The sequence below is a fragment of the Trifolium pratense genome, linkage group LG7, assembly GCF_020283565.1.
Source record: "Trifolium pratense cultivar HEN17-A07 linkage group LG7, ARS_RC_1.1, whole genome shotgun sequence".
In the NCBI taxonomy this organism is placed as follows: Eukaryota; Viridiplantae; Streptophyta; class Magnoliopsida; order Fabales; family Fabaceae; genus Trifolium; species Trifolium pratense.
The window spans coordinates 6,541,421-6,561,913 of NC_060065.1; the positions used below are offsets into that span (position 1 = coordinate 6,541,421).

The 20,493-nt window shown below is 31.5% G+C and overlaps 2 protein-coding genes and 1 long non-coding RNA gene across 3 annotated transcripts; 1 reads left to right on the top strand and 2 right to left on the bottom strand.

Moving 5' to 3' along the window:
* Window positions 1-3,020: 3,020 nt before the first annotated feature.
* Window positions 3,021-3,813, top strand: LOC123900051. Its single transcript, XR_006805790.1, has 3 exons — window positions 3,021-3,135; window positions 3,216-3,291; window positions 3,517-3,813. It is a non-coding gene; the product is annotated as an uncharacterized LOC123900051 (long non-coding RNA).
* Window positions 3,814-4,842: 1,029 nt separating this feature from the next.
* LOC123897234 (3-ketoacyl-CoA synthase 10) lies at window positions 4,843-9,420 on the bottom strand. Its single transcript, XM_045947787.1, has 3 exons — window positions 8,509-9,420; window positions 6,804-7,432; window positions 4,843-5,646 (listed from the first exon to the last, which is right to left on the bottom strand). The coding sequence occupies exons 1-3, from the start codon at window positions 8,920-8,922 to the stop codon at window positions 5,076-5,078; spliced, it is 1,614 nt and encodes a 537-aa protein (XP_045803743.1). The 5' UTR covers window positions 8,923-9,420; the 3' UTR covers window positions 4,843-5,075.
* An 8,453-nt stretch (window positions 9,421-17,873) lies between these two features.
* Window positions 17,874-19,432, bottom strand: LOC123899729 (protein WHAT'S THIS FACTOR 1, chloroplastic). Its single transcript, XM_045950936.1, has one exon. It carries the CDS (start codon window positions 19,383-19,385, stop codon window positions 18,057-18,059), a length of 1,329 nt encoding a protein of 442 aa, XP_045806892.1. The 5' UTR covers window positions 19,386-19,432; the 3' UTR covers window positions 17,874-18,056.
* Between the last annotated feature and the right edge of the window lie 1,061 nt (window positions 19,433-20,493).

Genomic DNA, 20,493 nt, shown 5'->3' on the forward strand with positions numbered 1-20,493 from the left:
CTTTTTTTTTTTTTTTTTGCAATACGCATCAGAAAAAACACATATGTTGTGTTGTTCAAAAATATAGTTCCATAGGGTTATATAGCAATTTTGGGGTACACAATCTTGTTTTCTTATTTAAATGAAACTATTTGACTATTCTTTGATAAATCAAGACATGCAATTGCAAAAATTAATCATTTCATATAACTGAGATATATTTAAAAAGCTTCCAACAAATATTTTTTAATTCACACCGATCAGGGATTAAACTCATTATTCATTATTGTATTATAACCTTATTTTTACCATGCATGTATTAGCTAGGAAATTAACAAGACTAAACGATACTCTTATTCTAGTTCAAGCTATGCTGCATATGGGCTTAGCCAAATTAATTGCAGACCAACTAGCCAATGTCCTAACCCAATTCTATATGGGATGGGATTAAATGAGCTGTCTAACAAAAAAAATAAATTAATATTAACTTTTTTTGACAGGAATTTAATATTAACTTATCATATATAATAAAGTAATATCATTTTCATTGGAATGACTAACAATGATATTTTAATACATTAAATTAGTATGAGTATGACATATAATTGTTGGAAATGCTATATTCCAAGATTTCCTTGTAACAAAATATTTTATTTTTTTAACGGCAAATATATTATTATTCAAGTCTTTATATAAGACAACAAATTACCTTAATGCAGCTTCTTAACACGATGTATAACATCATGGGTAAGCATAGTAACATCTTCAATCTTACGTTTAACCATAAGTTTAATAGTTCCATCAACACCTTCAAGTGCATGATCACATATAGCCTTATAAGTTAACACAACATGCAAACCATCATGCAATGGCTTAGTTCCCCAAGACACAGAAGGCCATGAATTTTCCATTTTTTCAATTTCATTAAGAATAGTGTTCAATGCATTAGTTAACCCTCCAACACATTGATCAACTTGGTCACCTTTTATTTTAGCTATTGTTTTTAATTTTGGAATAAAATCAATGAATTCTTTAGCATACTTAAGTTCAGCATCGGTTGTGAACATTGCATCTTGAGCTTGTTGTTCTCTTTCTCCAATGTTGGAATATACAATTTTGGATGATTTTGGAGCGGGCTCGTTTGATAGACTAGTACTAATTACACATAATATTGAAGTTAGTAATGTAAATGCTACTAAGGGAATTTGATTTGCCATTGAATGTAATTGATTTTGGTAGAAGTAATTGGGTACTTGTAATGAGATAGTGATGAGAGATTAGTTGAATTGGTGAAGGTGTAAAGATTTATATATAACATTCAAAAAAATGTTGTTTGAACGGTTATGGGGTGCTTTTTGCATGCACGATACAATGATTTGAGTATAGGACATGTTAACCATTAATGCTATTCCCTATACAATTAGGCAACATATTTTTATGTTTTTTTTTTTTTTACGAAACCAACATATTTATGTCAGCAATGTGGATATTTTTATTCTATATAACTATAGTATTCGGACCCGTAATTATAAAAATTTAAATTTTAATATTTCAAATTTTATGACCGTATTGAATAATATTGCACCTTTTTTTCTTAACCGTTATGTATAAATTACTTTCCAAAATAAAGTTTAAGAAAGTCAACAAAGAAAATTGTGAATTCTTTTTAAATTTCAAATGAAACATTTCATAATTTATTGCACCTTTTTTTTCTTGTTTATTACACTTGATTATGTATTTTTGTTTAAACAGTTTTTCCTTAATTACTTTTCCGTGAAGCTTGAGACACCTTCATATTTGTAGTAATAATAATTGTTTATATGTTGAACACAAAATGGTTTAGGGCTCGTTTGGTGCACAGGATAGGATAATTGTATCATATCCTGTCTTAATTCAGTGTTTGGTGAGACAGCAGGATAAGATAAATTAATTCTGAAGCTTATCTTATCTTACCTCTGTAGTTAAAATTCTTATTCTGAATTTGAGCTAAGTTACCAGCAGGATAGGATAAGAAAAAATTTACCGATTTATTATATAAAATATATTTTAAAATAAAAAATGAAAATTAACAAAATATAAATAATAAAATAATTTGATAGTAAATTAATAATAAAATAATTTTTAAATATATATATATATATATATATATATATATATATATATATATATATATATATATATATATATATATACATATGTGTGTGTGTGTGTGTGATTTTCTCACAAGGGTAATTTTGTAATTTACATAATCTAAAAAATCAAAATTCTACTAAAATTACAATATTTTAAAGTAAAATAATTTTTAAAAAATTACAAAATAGGGATATTAATTTAAATTTTATAGCAAATTAAATATATAATTAATTTACAATGGTAGTGTTATTATTTACGTATGAGATATATCACATATTTATTTAGTTTATCTATCATGTATATATCATTGAGTTATTTATTTGATCATGATTCATATAAAAAATTAAACTTGATTATTTTCTCATGATTTTTATTTAAAATTATATAAATTTATTTGATTACTTATTTATATTTTTTATTTATAAAATTGATAGTATTACAAAATAATTTTTAAAAATACAATTGTTTTACAAGGGTAATTTTGTCATTTAAATATGTTATATATTTTATCATATTATTTTGAGCAAGTACGATGTATTAAAAACATTATATAATAGTTATAATGTTTGTTATCCTATGTGCACCAAACACAGGATAGGATAATTGAGGATAACTGTTATCTTGTTGATATCATATCCTATCTTTATCATGTTTTATATCATATCATGTCACTATCATATCTTGCGCAATATATTAGAGGTCTTGAGTTTGATCTTGAACTCCTTTATAAAAAAAAAACTAGATAGTTTTCTTAAAAATTACGCAATTAACTTTTCAAAAATTAAATTATTGTATTTTTTAATATAATAACTATTTTCTTTAACATATAACGACACTGGTTAACAAACTCTTTATTTGATTTTTAAGCAAAATGCATCTATAGATCTTTTACTACGGGCCAAGAGACAAATTAATCAACCTGCTTATAAAGTGACCTGCCCGCCAAAAACAAAAATGATTCCTCCCTTCGTCCCTCCAATGGCGTCAGACATCCCTTCTCATTCGTGACGCCTGCATATTCGTGTATGCGATCTCTCTCTCACTCTCTCTTTGTCTCTAACTCAGTGTCTGTCTTTGATCTGTGTTTTAACTGTTAATTTCAGGTTCATGAAGGAGTATTCCATAGGACATTGGATTTTGTTAATCTCAACAACCGGGTGCTATCAATTCGTGGCTTAGGTATTAATTAAATGCATTATTAGAGTAGTAGTAGGGATCTTTCAAGTTCATCATACATACTAATTTACATTCTTTTAGTAATGCACATTACTTGTTTGATCATTGTCCTTTACATTCTCATCACTTTCAGCATCTTTTTTATGTTCTTTTTTTTCATCTTCATTTGCTTTCCTATCGTCTTATAATTATCGAACGGTCTTTTTATATCCCTAATTATCGTCCTAGATTTCCCTATGAGCGTGAGGTGTACTACTCAAATGACCTTCCTAAACGTTCTTGTACTGGCTGTTACATTGACAACGACCTCAGGCAGCTCAACATTGAACGCGACACCTAGTTGCTGTATGTATAACAACAATATGGAGACCCTATAATAACGTAAGACTGAACTGAATGACCATTTTCATGTTTTCCTGTGCTATATATCTTCTTATTATGGTGGCTTTAAGGTTAGAGTTATCAGTAAAAGTAGTAATATGTCATTCCCACGATTTATCATGTTTTATCAACACATTTCTTTTTGTTTTGATCATATGACATGTTTATTCTATTATTTGACTGTTTTGTGTGTTAATCACAATGTTTATAAAGCTATTCTATTATTTGACTGTTTTGTGTGTTAATCACAATGTTTATAAAGCTTGTCATAGCTTAACAAATCTAATGTTTTTGTTGTAGTACTTTGTACACTATATGTGATAAGTTTTATTTCTAGATTTCTAGATGGTTTATCTTCATTCTAGGAGATTTCTTATCCAATGTTGTGAGTTGCAGGAAGATATAAAAAATCATGGGCAACGATAATGTTGTTTAACTTAATTTTGTGTAGTTGGATTAGATTTAAAATCTAAGTCACACCTGATTAAATCACATTAAATCTTGACTAAAAACAAAAGTCACATCAAATCTGTTTTCAAATTTATGTAAGCAGTTGAGGCAATTAGAGGAAAAATACAAATAAAAAAATGCATCATAGGAGTTACATCATTGACTTTATGCGTATAGTCATCCATTAACTATGCATAATTTAAAGAGGCATCCTTAATTAAGTAACAGTTGCAATAATATCCATCCATAGCCTCCATATAAGACTAATAAGAACTTATACATCTTAAAATAAATTAAGTCAATTTTGTAGAGTTGGTTGTTACCTAAAACTTAAGGTTATGGTTCTTATTAAGAGACCATCCACAATATACATAATACACATGGTTGAGAGGTGTGTTGAAAAATGAAAGGAAAAAAAAATCATATTGGCTTAGAAATAGGGCCCAAGCTTATAAATTAGTAAAATTTTACTTTCCATGCCACAAAATATGCTTTTCAAATTAAGTCACTAGGCTTGGTCTAGTGGTAAGGGATTTGGGTAGTACGCTATAGGTGATGAGTTCGATTTCCAGCTCATTGTAAACAAAAAAAAATGCTTTCAAATTGATATAAGCAGTTGAGGCAGGGCCACTAACTAGATGAAAATTGATATATGGTTCTAAATTATTAAATAAACAGAAAAACATTATGCATCAGTAACAGTATACAATTTAAAGGCAGTAATTAATGAGAAAGAAAAAGTAGGTTTAAAATTTAATTAAAGAGACTTAGAAACAAAGGCACATGATGTTTTATGCCCAAGTGTACAGTATACAAATATCACAAGCCAGGAATTAAAATTCAAAGACCAACTTAACTTAACTAAAACTAACATTATTTCATATCCTAAACAAGGCTTAATTTCTTAATCATCATCACTGATCATAGATTGATAACAATAATAAAAAAGTGCTTTTTCAGTTGAGAGAAGCTGGATATGCATTGATGCTGTCAAGCCAAGGGTTCCTAGAAGTTGGTTTTGCGACACGACGCATCGAACGCCAAACAGCACTGTTACACTTAAAACCAGAACCAAAAGCAAGTTGCCAAATACGGTCTCCTCTTTTAACTTTTTCTTTAGCTTCCATATAAGCAAGTTCATACCAAATGCTACTACTAGAAGTGTTACCGAATCGGTGCAGTGTCATTCGAGAAGCTTCCATGTTCTTGTCACTCAATTCAAGATTCTTTTGAAGTTCATCAAGAATTGCTTTGCTAGCAGCATGCACACAGAAATGCTCAAAAGCTAGTTTGTAGTTAGGAATGTATGGCTTTTTTGATGATGATGAATTTTTATCAGATTTTCCACCACCAAATAAGTTCCTCCAGACTAATGTTGCAAAGAAAATAAGCTGCTCTGAAAATGGTAGGACTAATGGTCCTAGTGTTGTGATGTTTGTTTTGAGAGCTTCGCCCCCGATTTCAATCAAGTCTTTACTTATCTTTAGTCCCTTGAACTTTTGATCATCTTCCTCTTGGTACACACACCTATAGTTGTGTTAAGATCGAATCGATCAGAAGTTAAATTTTCGAACTTCAGATTATCAATGTCCTTTAGTTTATAATTGGAGAATTACCACAAACAAATAAATGCAAACTCATAATTTATTTAATACTTGCACCTCTAAAACATTTTGTTACACCTAAAATTAGGAACTAGGGGCATTTTGGTCCATTCAAAAATGTAACCATAAATATTTGAGGGACTATAAAAAATCACAAAAACTATTGGTAGCCCACATATCCAAAAGCTCATACCTTTTATAGGTGTGTATTCACAAGGACCACATGAAAGTTAGCTCATTTTTCATCTTTTTTTTTTAAAAAAAAAAATCTTGTAATTTTATTTTGTTTAAGAATATAGATATATTTCAACACTTTCCTTTCATATTATCCTGTATGTCCTTATTCAGGCATTCCACTTTTAATCTCCTTTTTTCAGAACACATCCCATGTTATAAGCGTTTTATCTGCTAAAAAATAGAGGACTAAATTGGACAACTTTTATTGTACTCTGTTTGATTTGAAACTGATTATGAGACTGGACAAATTAGACAGTAAGAGACAGGACAAAAACAAGATTTTTTGTCTCTCTCTGAACCACATGACAACTTTTTGTTCACAGTACAACTATAAAAAATACGAAAATACTCCTTTTATTTTCGTATTTTTTAAGAATCAAACGCATCCTTAGTTATTTTAATTATCTTCTCAATTGGGGGTGATTGAGACTAGTATTATTCTTTTGGTGTAAAATACATAATACTAGTAATTAAAAATAAGGGAAAGTTAAATAGCATGGTCCAAGCCAAAATTTAGATCATGGTGGACCAATCTATCTAATGATAACTATTTTTTGACTAAATCTATAATGATAACTATTGATACCATCATAAGAGGGAAATCATAAATTTATTGTTCTAAATTTATTCTTCAACCTCCCTTCATATGTCAACTAAAAAGTCTCATCAAAATATATTTCATGCTCAATTGATCAAAGAAGAAATTAATAACAAAATAATCAATTAAATTTGTATTCATTGGCCGGTAAATTTTTTTACACATACGCCAAGATATGTAATAATTTCAATTTCTTTTTAGAACAATTATAGAAATAATAAAATATGATTGAATATATGAAGTACCTGAAACTGCGATCATCGGCACCTTTATGTGTACGAACAATATGTTCAAGACGATATTTCGCGCGGCTATAATCGCGACGACGGTTAGAAACCAAAAGAGCAGAACAACCCATTCGAAAGAAACAATTAGGAATAAGCATTGATCTTTCTTTTCCTTGATACCAATTAAATCCAACCATTTCAGTACTAACAACAACAGCATAATTACCAGGATTAGATTGAAGTATATCTCTAGCCAAATCAACAGCAATAATTCCAGCACTACAACCCATACCACCAAGATTATAACTCAAAATATTTCCTCTCATCTTATAATGATTAATAATCATTGCTGATAATGATGGTGTTGGATTAAATATGCTACAATTAACTACTAAAATACCAACATCTTTTGGTCTAATTCCTGTTTTTTCAAAGAGTTCATCAAGTGCACCAAACATAACCATTGATGCTTCAGCTCTACCTTCTTTCATTGTTGCTGTGTTTTCACTTGATGCTATCACTGATTTTGGAATGTATGTTTCATCACCTATTCCTGAAGACATTACAATTCTCTTTTGGAATTCTAAACTTTCTTCATCAAATTTTCCTGATTTTCTAGCTAGCTCTATCAATTGGTCTCTTGATACCTGCATGCAACAAATTCAATGTTATTTTCATTTTCAATCACTCCACTCACACATCTTTTTCTAGACAAAATTTATAAAAGTAAAACTTTTTAGTTTGCTAGATAGACGTCATTATAATTTCATAACCACGAGTCGAATCCGACCTAACAATTTCGGCATTTTTGTCAGTTGAGTATGACTTGTAGACTATAAAATTAAACTTTTTTTTCTTAGTTAACATGATATTGGTACGAAGTTTCCACCGCCGTTAGCGATGACTAATCTCCATCAGGAAATATGTGGGGCACAAAAGATGGGTTCTCCCCTCTCAATCGAATTTTTCCATACGCATGAGTAAGAATTAAACCTCTAACCACATGCTTAAGGGGACCAAGATATTTACCCCTTGGACCAATTCATTATTGGTATAAAATTAAACTTTATTATACATATATTGTTGAATGATTTCTATTTTTTATATTTATTTTATTATTTTGAGGAAAAATAAGTGATTGTTACAATTTTTTTATAAGTTAAGAGAATAGCGGTATGAAGGAAGCTTTAGGAAATAAAAATAGAAAATGAAACAAAAATTCTCTTAACTGTATTTTAACTTTATCATATTGTAAAAGTTAAATCTGATAATTTGATCTTCATCATATGATCTAGATCACAGCTGTCGGAAATGTAGACCACACTAAGGATCCATTTGTTAAATATTATTAAAAGAAAAAAATTACTGATATGTAATTTTTTGGGTTCTACTTCTAGATAAAAAAGAAAGAAACATTAAGCTAACCTACTACTTGATAAAAAAAAAAGGAAACAATAAGCTAACCTACTACTTAATTAAATAAGCATATACTTTCTTTTTCCATTAATTAAGTGATGTACATTCCCACTAGTAGATGATAGGATTAATCTTCTAGACTAATCAGTTCTTAAGTCAGATATCGAATTTCCAAAAAAAAAAATTAGGTAATGTACATTTCCAGTAGTAGACAATAGGATTGAATTGATCTTCTAGATTAATCGATTTTTAAGCCGGATATCGAGTTTCCAAAAAAAAAAAAAAAAGTAATGTACAGTCTACATACCTTGAGTTCATCATCAGGTTGGTAGCATGCAAAATCAATGAGATAAATAGGACGAGGCCTTGACATGAAGTAAAGAGTGAAAGTGAAAACAAAAACAGCAACAGAAGAGAGAACAGAAGCAAGATCATAACTTGCTTCATCCCAAATCTTCTTCCAAAGATCTTCTCTACTCAAACTACCAACCTCAGCACTAAAAACCAAAAGTAAAATTGGTACAGTGAACAAATAAACACCATGGTTTATAAGATAATGGTAACCCAATTTCACATACTTAAGGTTAACGGATTGAAGAAAATCCGGTAACCGTCTTCGAACACGAACGGAGAATGTCAATGAACCGGCATTCGGACCAGAAGATTCGATACCCCGGTTCACAATTTCAGCTGAAAACATGTCACGTTCGTTACTAGCCATGGTTGAAACAATATAGAATGTTGTGTTATAGTACTATATTGTTGTTTGTTTTGGAATATTGACTACTAGTTTGTGTTTGTGTTTATTTATATATTTATTTTATGAAATTGATTTTACATGAGGTGGGTGGAAAAGAGTTATTGCTAGTACCTAATTGGTGTTTGTGTAGTTGAGAATTTTGAATAGAATTAATTTCTTCATTTAATGTAAGTGGGTGTATAAGATTAAAGTTCTAAGAGGAGGGAGGGACACTACTATCTCTTTATTACTCGTTATCACTTTATCTATCTTTTTTCTTTACATTTCCATTGTATTAATTTGGAAGGAAATATTTATGTATATCTATGTTGTGCTACTTCTAACTTGTGTGAACATTTATATCGATCTATATTCAGTATCTAATCAAGCTACTAGCTGGCCTGCAAATTTAGCTACCTTCTTTTTCTTTCATTATTTCTTAATTTTTTGTTAGTATTATATTTATATCCCAACTTCATTATTGCTCGTTTCTAAAATGTTGTTTTTAAGACAATTTTTATTAACATTACGGGTTGCAATACTAGGGGGTGCTCTTGGTGGGTCATGATTCACTCTCACCCCCAAAATTATTTTTTATAGGTTAATATTATTGTTTTAATGGCAAATATATTACATATATAAATGAGAAACATACTAGATAAATTTTAGAAAAGTAAAGAGATATCAGAAGCACACTTCACCAGAACCTAAAAATCTTTAAGGTAAGATTAGAAAAACAAATAGACAAAAAAAAAACTACAAAGAATCAATAAGGTACACCAACATGATACAGGTAAGACAAAGCTACAAGAGAGCCTCAAATCCTCCAAACTCCGTGGGGCGTTTGTTTCAAGTTTTGAAATAATATTCCAAGGAGTATATGAGTTGGAATGGAATACCTTCGATTGTTATAAGATTAACATAAAATTAGTTTTGGATATGAAAGTTCTTGGAATAAAATTATTTCCAATAACTTCTCTTAGGTGTGTTTGGTAAGTCCAATAAGCTAGCTTATAGCTTATTGGACTAGCTTATAAGCTTGTTTGAAAAAAATAAACGTGTTTGGTAAAGAGTTTTTCTCACGAGCTTATAGCTTTTTTTGAGATGCTATTTCAAGTAGCGTTTGAGCTTATAGCTTATAGCTTTTTCCAGTTTTTTTCCATTTTTAACCTTTAATTTAAATTTATTATTTTTTATAAAATAAAAAACTACCCACTAAAAAAAAAACTACCCACTACATATAAATGTCCTTTTACGTCTTTTTATATTTAGCAATCATTTAAAAAGCTAATTTTACTAAACACTTTAATTTCAATTAGCTAGCTTTTCAGCTATAAGCTAGCTTTTCAGCTATCAGCTATCTTATCAGTTATAAGCTAGATCATAGCTTAATTTTACCAAACATAGCCTAATAAAACGGGTGGGAAAGAAAAGTTCTAATGAAAATAGACATGCATTTTAAATAATTTCTAATAACTTCTCTTTTATCCGCCTTTATCAAAAATTTCAAAGAATGTTGTTAATATTAACCAAACATGATTTTATTAAAATATCTTGGAATAAAATTCCACAAATTATTTCCTAGGAATATTATTCCATGGAATAAAATTAACAACCTTGAAACAAACGTCTGTCCCAACATGACACTACTCTATCAGTTCTAACATAAAGTAGATTTTACACCCCACTCATAAAAGGAACACGGGAATTCGGAGTTTTTACCTAAAAATCACTTCTTCCAAGATAAAAGTTTCGCCATATCTACCAGACACTCGACAAAAAATATCCCTTCCCAAAAAATATCCATTTCGGAATTTTCAAAGAGTCCATTTTATAGGTTAAAGATTATTTTTTTTCCTTGTTCGTATTAAACATATGACATACGACTTAGAGAGAGATAAATAAGTTGTTGATATCAACTTCGAAAGTTTTTAAAAATGAGTTTGTTTGCGAAAACGGTTCTTGATTGACAACGTCTATTCCGAACCAAGAATAAACATTTACTCTCCTCTATTAACAAATACTCAGTATTCCCTTGCCTCATATTAATATTATGTCATTTTATCTAAAATAATGTGTCTTATTTTATAATTTTGTTTTACAGTAGTATATCACGTTAATTGATTTTTTTTATTATATCATTTTTTTATTTAATTTTTTGTTAATAGACAAAATTGCAAAGTCATTAAAAACTTACACAAAAAATGGAGTGATCGAAATTCGAATTCCGATCATGACGTTCGACCCTAGTAATTTCGTACAAATAATTTAGCACTTACTAGAACCATAACCTAACGGTCTTTACAAAATTATCAAAAAAAATATTAAGATGGACACATCATTATTTTTTTTGTTACGATGGACACATCATTTAAATACACTCATAATAAATTATATATTGTTTAATTATATTAAAAATACAGTACTATTTAATTATTTTTCTATCAACATTTTTTCAAATATTTGAATGTGAACACATTTGTGACTGTGCAAAGACTGACCTGTAAAACAGTGTGTCTTCCAGAAGCTGGGAGTTTCTTTTGTTGTTGATAAAACTTATTGTATGTTTCAGCATATATATATATCCACCATAAAAAATTAAAATGCATGTACTATTTTTTACTGATTCTACATGGGCCCCACGCATGTAGTAGTATGAATTGATTACTAGTCAATAGTTAAGTTTCAGTGTATGAATTGGCAAGTTGGCCAGTTCTGAAACAAACTTTAAATGCTAATTTGTGCATTTTGACTTTTGAAGCATTAAATTTCTTGTATCATTAAATGTTAAATTTCTATTTTGGTATATCTTAACATGTGCCTTAAGGGCACATGTTAACAAGACCCATACTTCATAATCCAACATGTCTAGTTGCTTACAAGTTACAACCATAGATGCATCATGCATACAAACTGTTTAAGCCATTAATGGAGTTAATTCAATTATTTCGTGTTGTTAGGAGAAGACAAATTATTTAGTTTTTATTATAAATTATAAATAAAACATCGGTTTTTATATTTATTGAATAATTGATGTATTTTTAAAAAGCAAATGTTTTCTTATAATAAAAACTAGGGAGGATATACTTGAATTAGGCAATTTGAGTCAAAAAAAGGTTGTCGGATTCAGGGAAAATTTACATAAATATTTATATATTATCGATCGACGAAATCCTCATATCGACAACACATCCAAATTAGGTTCTCGTGAGATATGAGTTAAATATTTATCAACCAGACCAACCCATATTGCTTGGTTAAAATGGTTTATTTAGACATATTTTATCAAATATTATTTATACATAGATATGAATTCCAATGTGTTAAAAGTTAAAACATAGTTCAAGATTTTATGAGTCATCTATTTTAGACAAAGTCCATATAATGGCTTTCAAGGTTGCATCTACTTTTTAACATATCTCGGCTTAAAATTATCAAGATTTTTGTTAGAAATAATATAAAATTATTGATATTATTTTATCCTAAAAGCTTAAAGCTTTTGGGATAATCGATTATTTGATATGGTATCAGAGTCTCTATGACTAAATGGTCTAGAGTTTGATCTTTGTTCCCCTCACTTTCTAATTAAAATAAAAAGTGAAATTTAAGCATATGGTAGGTGGGCCTATGCATTATCCACGCTTCAAACCCAAGTGGGTTATTGCGTGAGGGGGCGTGTTAGAAATAATATAAAATCATTAATGTAGCTCTATCTTAAAAGCTTAAGCTTTTGGGGTAATTGATTATTTGACAATGTTAGAAATAATATAAAATCATTTATGTGGCTCTATCCTAACAGTTTTGTTTGAAAGTTTGAAGGGAATGAATGGGAGAAAAAGAGTAAAATACTTATGATTAATATATTTTAATTTTAAGAGTATTATAAAAACATTAAAATGATTTGAAAAATTTATTTAAGAGTATGTTTGGTTCGAAGTAGATAGAGTGGGAGGTGAGAGAATATTTTTAATAAAGGGTAAAATATTTTATTTTGGTTTTCACCGCCAGTTTAATCTGATTCGGGGGTCATATCTAGCATCAAGTGGTTTCAGCCCCCTCCCGATCGCAGTTGCGGAAGATCGAACCGCGAGGATAAAATATATTTATTTGAGAGTTTCTAAAACAAAAAGAGTTTCTACAAAAAATAATATAATATTTGAGAGAGTTTTAAAAAGAAAAGTATATATTCTCAAATATTAATTTTTTTTTTGTAGAAACTCTACTTCTCAAATATTTTTTATTGTAACAACGTCTGATTGGTAGTATACGACAGCCACGACAACGGCGGAGGCAGAGGTATGAAGCTTATTAAAAGGCCTTCAATGGATTGCCTCTTATAATCATCAACATGTGATCATTGAGTTTGATTGTTAACAAGTGGTGAATGATGAGTGCCTAATGGTATAGATAAATGGATTCTTGCTAATGTAATTCTTTTCAAAAAAATTTAATTGTTGCATCTCAACCATCAAATTCAATATCTTATTCTTTAATAATCTTATTTCTCTTCTTTCTCTCTTTTGTTTGATGGTTGAAATATAAATTGAGAGAATTTTAACAGAGAGAATCCACTTTCATAGTACAAATGGTGCTTTTGCACCACCTTCTTCAGAGTTGATTAAGAAGTCCCGCTACATCTGTTTTTACCCATTGTATCTGACCATCCACACACATTGTTCCTCGAAACTTCCTCGACAATGGTTTATGCTCTACTCTTCATTGGAGATTACAATTACAATGGATATCCATAGACACGAATAATAGTTGTTCGCTACCCATACAATAAACATAAAAAATGTTATAGTTTCTTTCGAGTGAGAAATATTTTTATGTAAGTGATGGGATATTTTAGTAATTTTACTAATAGGTATGGATAGCCACCACAATATCATTACCTCCACCTCTGTATCCAATAATTAACGGATAATTAAATTATATATTTATTTTAGTAATGATTTTGTTTACATACCTACTATTCACTATCACAGCTACCACAGCTCAGACTACATGCCTGCCTGCTAAGTGATTGACCTCCCCATCTTGGATTTCTTGTCTTACATCAATTAATCATTTTACATTTCCTACAATTTTCCTTTTATTATCAAAGCTGTATTTTTTTTGAAATTTTGTCAAAGATTATACAAAACTATTGATTTTACTATCCAAAAGGGTTAGTGGCACAGTTTATTGTTCGTTTGTCTTTCATTTATGTGTAATTATCTTAATTATAAACAAATAAATTAACTTTTTATCATTATACAACTCTAAATCAAAGTTAGTTTTTACAAAAGAAAATGATTTAACCAATAATTTCTTGATGTCACGTGAATACCATACAGTACTACAGACACATTCAAGTTCCTGCAACAAAAAGGTGGCAAAGCAGATAGGGATAGTAATGGTTTGGAAACACTCATCCATCCATCTAGGTGAAGCAGTGAAGCCTCTTCCATTAAATTTAGACAGTGACTTATAGCAATATAGGAAGCAAAGTAAATATGATCAATAATGAAAGACCATAGCATTCAGCAGACAGAGATGAAAGTTTCATTTCAATCCAACCAACTTGCCAAAGTCTATAGGAGTTACTTACAATAATATAGAAAAAGTACAAAAATAGTGTTAGATAAGCATCACTTAGTTATCACTACAAATTAAGGATCTGAAAATAACAGGACAAAGATTTGCTATCCTTGACTTTCGGCGATGTTAAGTCGATTGACATTCTAACTTCTTAAATTAAATAAAATGAGTTACATGTGCACATCAAAGAAACCATTGACAAATTCAACAATGTCTTAAAGATCATACAAGAGATTGAACCGGTGAAACATGAAACTTTTGGTTCACTTTTGGTTCACTTTTGGTTCATGGTTCAATTGCTTCAACAATGGTCGAACCAACACGTCAATTAAAAAAATATATAGGAATTTAAAAGTAGTAAAAAATGAGAAGAATAAAAAACTGGTTGAACCAACTGAAGTACAACTGGTTCCATCCGATTCAACACCGTTCACTTCAAGCAGACTAAGGTATAGCCAAAATCAAACCAACACGCGAACTTAACTGGCTTTACAAAACATTGAAAATATCCTAATAATTTGACTATAACTTGTCATAGCTTACTAGCATTTAATTTTGGATTTGTTTCTAAAAAAGGTTATTAATTTCTGAAGAAGAGATGGACAATCCTTTTTCAAATTTCTCCATTTAACAGGTAATCTAATCACTCCCTGAGTCCCTTCAATAAATATATTTCCCTTTGTGAAAATCACACTAACCATCTATCTTTGTTGAAGCAAAATTAAATCCCATTGAGCAATCAAGATCACACCCTAGACTTTTAGGCTTGTTGAAATGTTTGACAGAGCCTGACAAATCCAGAGACTGGCCTCAAATGTGATTGACTTATCCAATCAATGCTCCTCTAGTTTGAGCAATTCACAATGAAGACTAAAATGAGTAATATCAAACATGATAAATTAATCAAGAGTTCATATTAAATGCACATGCATGACAAACTTTGAGTGGTTAAAATATCAAGTATTGATTTTCTCATTTTACTATCTAAAATCAATTGTAGGAGTCAAATCCTACTTAAAATATATGACTGGCTGGTAAGGATAACTAAAATCCATTGAAGTAAGGTAAGGTCAAAAACATTTTGAGAGCTTAAAGGCTAAGGATTAAGGATCCTTAATTAAGACATGATCTATAATGCAGTTTCATTATAAACACTCAAACCAACACTTAGAAATTGAGTTTCAAAAAAGGCAGAAACCTAAACTAAACACATGAGCTAAGAAAACAAGAGACAGGTTGTATAACTGAATTTAAAATAATCACATAATGCATAAAAGACCTCACAGTGGCCGGCATACATCAAGTCTCCTTATTGAACATCAGTACACAAAAAACATAGTGTATGAATCCAACCAGTAACCAAATTAATGATTAATGTCCTTTAAACCAATTCATTTCCAGGCAAAGACGAAAGATTTCCGGCATATCAGACTAGTTTATGTTGATAATACAGTTGGCACACCGTGGCTTGGGAAAATATTTGCAAGCCTAAAGATCAAGGAGGTTTGGGTATTCGTCAGATTCGTTGTTATAATCAAGCTCTTCTCATGAAACTAGCTTGGAATATGGTAAATGAACCTACAGCCCTATGGGTTAGAATTCTAAAATCGAAATACAAATGTGGTGAGGGAACAAGTCCCAAGGTCCAGCTCACGCATTCTTGTTCTTCAACTTGGCGGGCTATTGTCTCAGTTTGGGATAAGATGATTGAAGGCATGCAATGGAGCATCGGAAATGGTCGCACAATTAATTTTTGGAGTGATAGGTGGCTGCCATCGGGTATAGTACCGAACAACATAGTTATGCAGCTGAGTGATCCACAAATAGCAAGCAAAACGGTAGCCTATTTTTCTGATAATAATGGAGGCTGGCAACTGCAAGAGGTGATGAACATGATTCCAGCTTATGTGACTGACCAAATTCAAGGTTGTACTGCTGCTGCAGATAACTTAGGCGAGGACAGGCCGTCCTGGCCATACTCATCAAACGGAGTTTTTGCAGTAAAGACAGCTTATGATTTCTTATTGAGCACACGTACATCTGATAGAGTCCTATGGAATAACATCTGGAAATGGGAAGGACCACAAAAAATTAAAAGCTTCTTATATATGGCTGGTAGTAAATGATGGTCTCAAGACAAATGAGAAAAGACATAGGTGTTGCTTAACTTCGTTTGCAAAGGTCCCCTCTGCATGACAGCAAACGAGACTGCCCTGCACCTATTGCGTGACTGTGAGTTAGTCAGACCTGTCTGGCAGCACTTTGGATTCGCGTTCACTCACAACGAGCATGAGGATATGAGAAGCTGGGTTGGCCGGAACCTGAACCCATCAAGACAACATTGATACCTTCTGTTTGGTATCATTGTTTGGTGTATTTGGATGCATAGAAATCAATATGTCAAGGAGTTTGAATGGCAGCCTGTTGCTTTACAGAGCCGCAATCTGATGCAGGAAATAAGCATGGCTGGAAATACTTATCTTCACATGGAGAGAGCCTTTACCTCGATTCATGTGGGGTGGATGTCACCAAGGCACGGTTGGACAAAGTGTAACACAGATGGAGCGCAAATCATACAGAACCAACAAGCAGGTTGTGGCGGAGTCTTTAGAGATGATTCGGGACAGTGGTTAAGTGGATTCTCCCGCAAGTTGCTCAGCGCTAAATGCTAATGGCAGAACTCTGGGCCATACTCTCAGCTTTACAAATGGCTACAGAAAAGGGATACCGCAAAATTTTGTTGGAGTCAAATTCGGCAATCGCCATTGACCTTATTGTGAAGGGTTGTCCTCCAAATCACCCTATTGCTCCTATTATTTCCCTCATCAACCGCCTTAAGATGCAGGAATGGGAGGTGGTATTTCAATATATATATATATATATAGGCAGGCAAACCAAGTAGCAAACTGGTTTGCGGGTCACTCCGTTATTATTACCTACGGTTACTCATGTCTTTAATAATACTCCGCCAGGTTGTATAAACCTCTTATGGCAGGATTGTATTGGTATTCATTTTAATCGTAGAATCCCTATGTAATCTGGCCTACCGGCCTCCCTTGCATAAAAAAATAATAATAATACAATCATCTTTACTAGGTAAAGATGGTACCATCAGTAGGGTGTGAGTACCAAGTTTATCGTCCCCTTTAGTAACATTAGAGCCTAGAATTAATCATGTTATTTTTTCATAAAAGATGCATTTAGTTGTCCTACCTAATGTTTCACTGCATATTTAGTCTTCAGATGAACCTGTAAAGACAAACCATGTTGTCTTGGTTTTCCTATGCCCAAATGTCTGAAAATAGTTTCTTTCCCTCCTACCAGTAACCACTATTTAACAACAATGCATGCAATTACAAGTACAATCTTTATTTGGTATACATCTTTTCTTGCATAAAAGAGATCATGTTTGTTTAAAGATACAAAGCAATACAAAATTGACTTACACTGAGGTATAAAAATTCTTGAGAACACTGAAGTTTGAATTGAAATAACAAACCTCCACCTTGATAAGTTATAAACTGTTAGCACACTCACGAAATCTCTGCAACATCCATCTCAGAATCGTTCTCGAGTAAAGGATCCTTGTACTCCAAGGTACCCTTTTGCTCAAGCTCCACATCCAAATCCTCCACATCAGAATCACTTTGAAGCAAACGCAAACCATCACCACCTTCCGCATCACTCTCACTATCGACCTCAAACTTCTTCTTCCTTCCTCTGTAACCAACAAGACTAAGAAGCTTCTCCCTCCATAAAAACAAAGGAGATTTCTCAATAAGCTCGGAGCCGTCATATGCTTCGGTTAAAAACACACTAAACCTCTTCCCCCTCTCGGAAACATAAAAGATACCACAATGCTTAAGCAAAAGCCTCATCAACTTCTGAGGCATAACTAACTCCGAACGAAAATGTGTGAGGTGATCAGTTACCAACCTCTTCTCAACTGTAAAACTAAGCAATTCATGCATAACAGCAACAGCCCTTTTATCAAATTCTAAAGAACCAGCTTTTAAACCCTTTGCATCAGCATAAGGTGACAAATAAGATCTCTCCTGAAACAGTTTTATCTTTGCACCATAATAACTATGCACCCTTTTAAAATTTGCAGGAAATTTCAAATTAAACGGTAGAGAAAGCAAACCCGGTGTGTGTGAAGATTCAGCTTCCGTTTCAGTTCTGGTTACCCCTTCCACTTCCAGCATCTTCATATTCTTCTTCTCCAGCTCAGTGATAGCCCAATCAGGGTTCCATGAAACAAGCTCCAAAAACTCAACATCATCAAGAGAAGGCTTCACAACACGAAAATGCTGAGGATATTGATGCACCCAATGAGTTCTAAAATCCATTGGCAACCCAAAATCTCTTCTAAAATGAGCAATTTTCTCCAATGGAAGACGTTTATCAACCGACATCATAAGAAACCTAGTAACATATTCAGCAGCTTTATCCTCATTTTCCTCGATGACCCTTTTGTGTTCTTCCATCAAAACTTCAGCTTTTTGTGTCAAACCACACCATAACACACCTTTATGATCCTTATACAGTTCAAAAAGTTTTGGGGTTTTGCGAAGAAAATCGGAGATTCTATGAGGTTTTGGAAGGTTGATTTGTTTTCTATAATGTGAAAGGGATCGAACAGGAATAACCATTTCTTGTTCTTGTTTGAGAAGTTCCATTAAGAAAACGATTTTGGATGTTATTTTCCATTTCTCTGTTGCTTCTTCGAGTTGGTGAACCCTTTTCTTCTTGCTTCTGTCTTGAACACGTTTACTTGTTGTCATGAAACGTTCCCGATGGGAATTATAGCAATTTCTTCTCCATGAATTGAGCTCTAAGAAACCGAATCGCATTGAATTCATCAAGGTTTTGGTTTTTAATTGTTGTTGTTGAACAGTGACATTGTTAAACGTGTTTAAGGAAATTGCAGGGTTTAAGAGGTTGAAAGTCTTTTTTTTAATTTGATTGGGCCGGGCTTTTCTTTTTCCGGATTGGACTTGGGCTTTTGTTTTTGGAGGGAATTAAGAGTTAGAAAAATCGATTATAGACTTTCTTCTTCTTTTTTGTTGATAGACGAAATGGCAAAGCAATTGAAAACTAACACACACAAAGTGGAGTGATCGGAGTTCGACAGGGCCGGCCCAAGGGTAAGGCTACTAAAGCCCTAACTTTAGGCCTCCAACAAAAAGACTCTATATACATACGAAATGCTTCAAATACACACAAAAAAAAGGCCTCATATAGTAAAATTTGTTTTAGGCCTCACTTAATTTTAAAGATTAAGATTATTGGGCCGGCCCTGGAGTTCGAACCTCGGTCTTGATGTCCAACACTGCAATTTCGGTATTTCTGTCAATTGAGCTAAGATTTGTGGACGATTATAGACAGGGTCGACCCTATGGGTGTGCAAGGTGAGCCACCGCGCAGGGCCTCAAATATTTAGGGGCCTCTAATTGTTTATATCGATCTATTAAAAAATTTATATACTTTCTCCGGTCCTATATATAAGAAAATGTTTGTTTTTTAGATTCATTGTAAAACCAATGTATCTAGACAATATATTATAGTGAGATACATCAATTCTTTTTTTTTTTGGTACATTGAGATACATCAATTCTATAATGTATATAAAAAGTCAATATTTTCTTATATATGGGACTAGAGGGAGTATATAAAAAAAATTAATGACTTTGTTACTACTACAAATATTTTATTATTCAAAAAAAAAAACAACACAAGAAAGCTTTTTTTTCCGAAGGAAATGTAAAGTTGATAATGATATTAGATTGAAGATGTATTTTAATATTATTGATTAAAATATTTCGTTTTTAGATGTTATTTACTATGATAACTATTTTTTATATTATTTACAATTTAAATAGAGAATGATTTTTTTTTAAAAAAAATTATTTTTATTAAACATCCATTTTTATTTTTCAAACAAGGCCTCCAAGTACTCGAGATCGCCCC

What these genes read in the sequence shown, in the direction of transcription:
- LOC123897234 (XM_045947787.1), bottom strand. Translation starts at nt 8,922, where the DNA reads ATGGCTAGTAACGAACGTGACATGTTTTCAGCTGAAATTGTGAACCGG. An exon ending in AACCTGATGATGAACTCAAG is followed by an intron (nt 7,433 to 8,508) that starts GTATGTAGACTG and finishes TGTTGCATGCAG; the next exon opens with GTATCAAGAGACCAATTGAT. An exon ending in GCCGATGATCGCAGTTTCAG is followed by an intron (nt 5,647 to 6,803) that starts GTACTTCATATA and finishes ACACAACTATAG; the next exon opens with GTGTGTGTACCAAGAGGAAG.
- LOC123899729 (XM_045950936.1), bottom strand. Translation starts at nt 19,385, where the DNA reads ATGAATTCAATGCGATTCGGTTTCTTAGAGCTCAATTCATGGAGAAGA.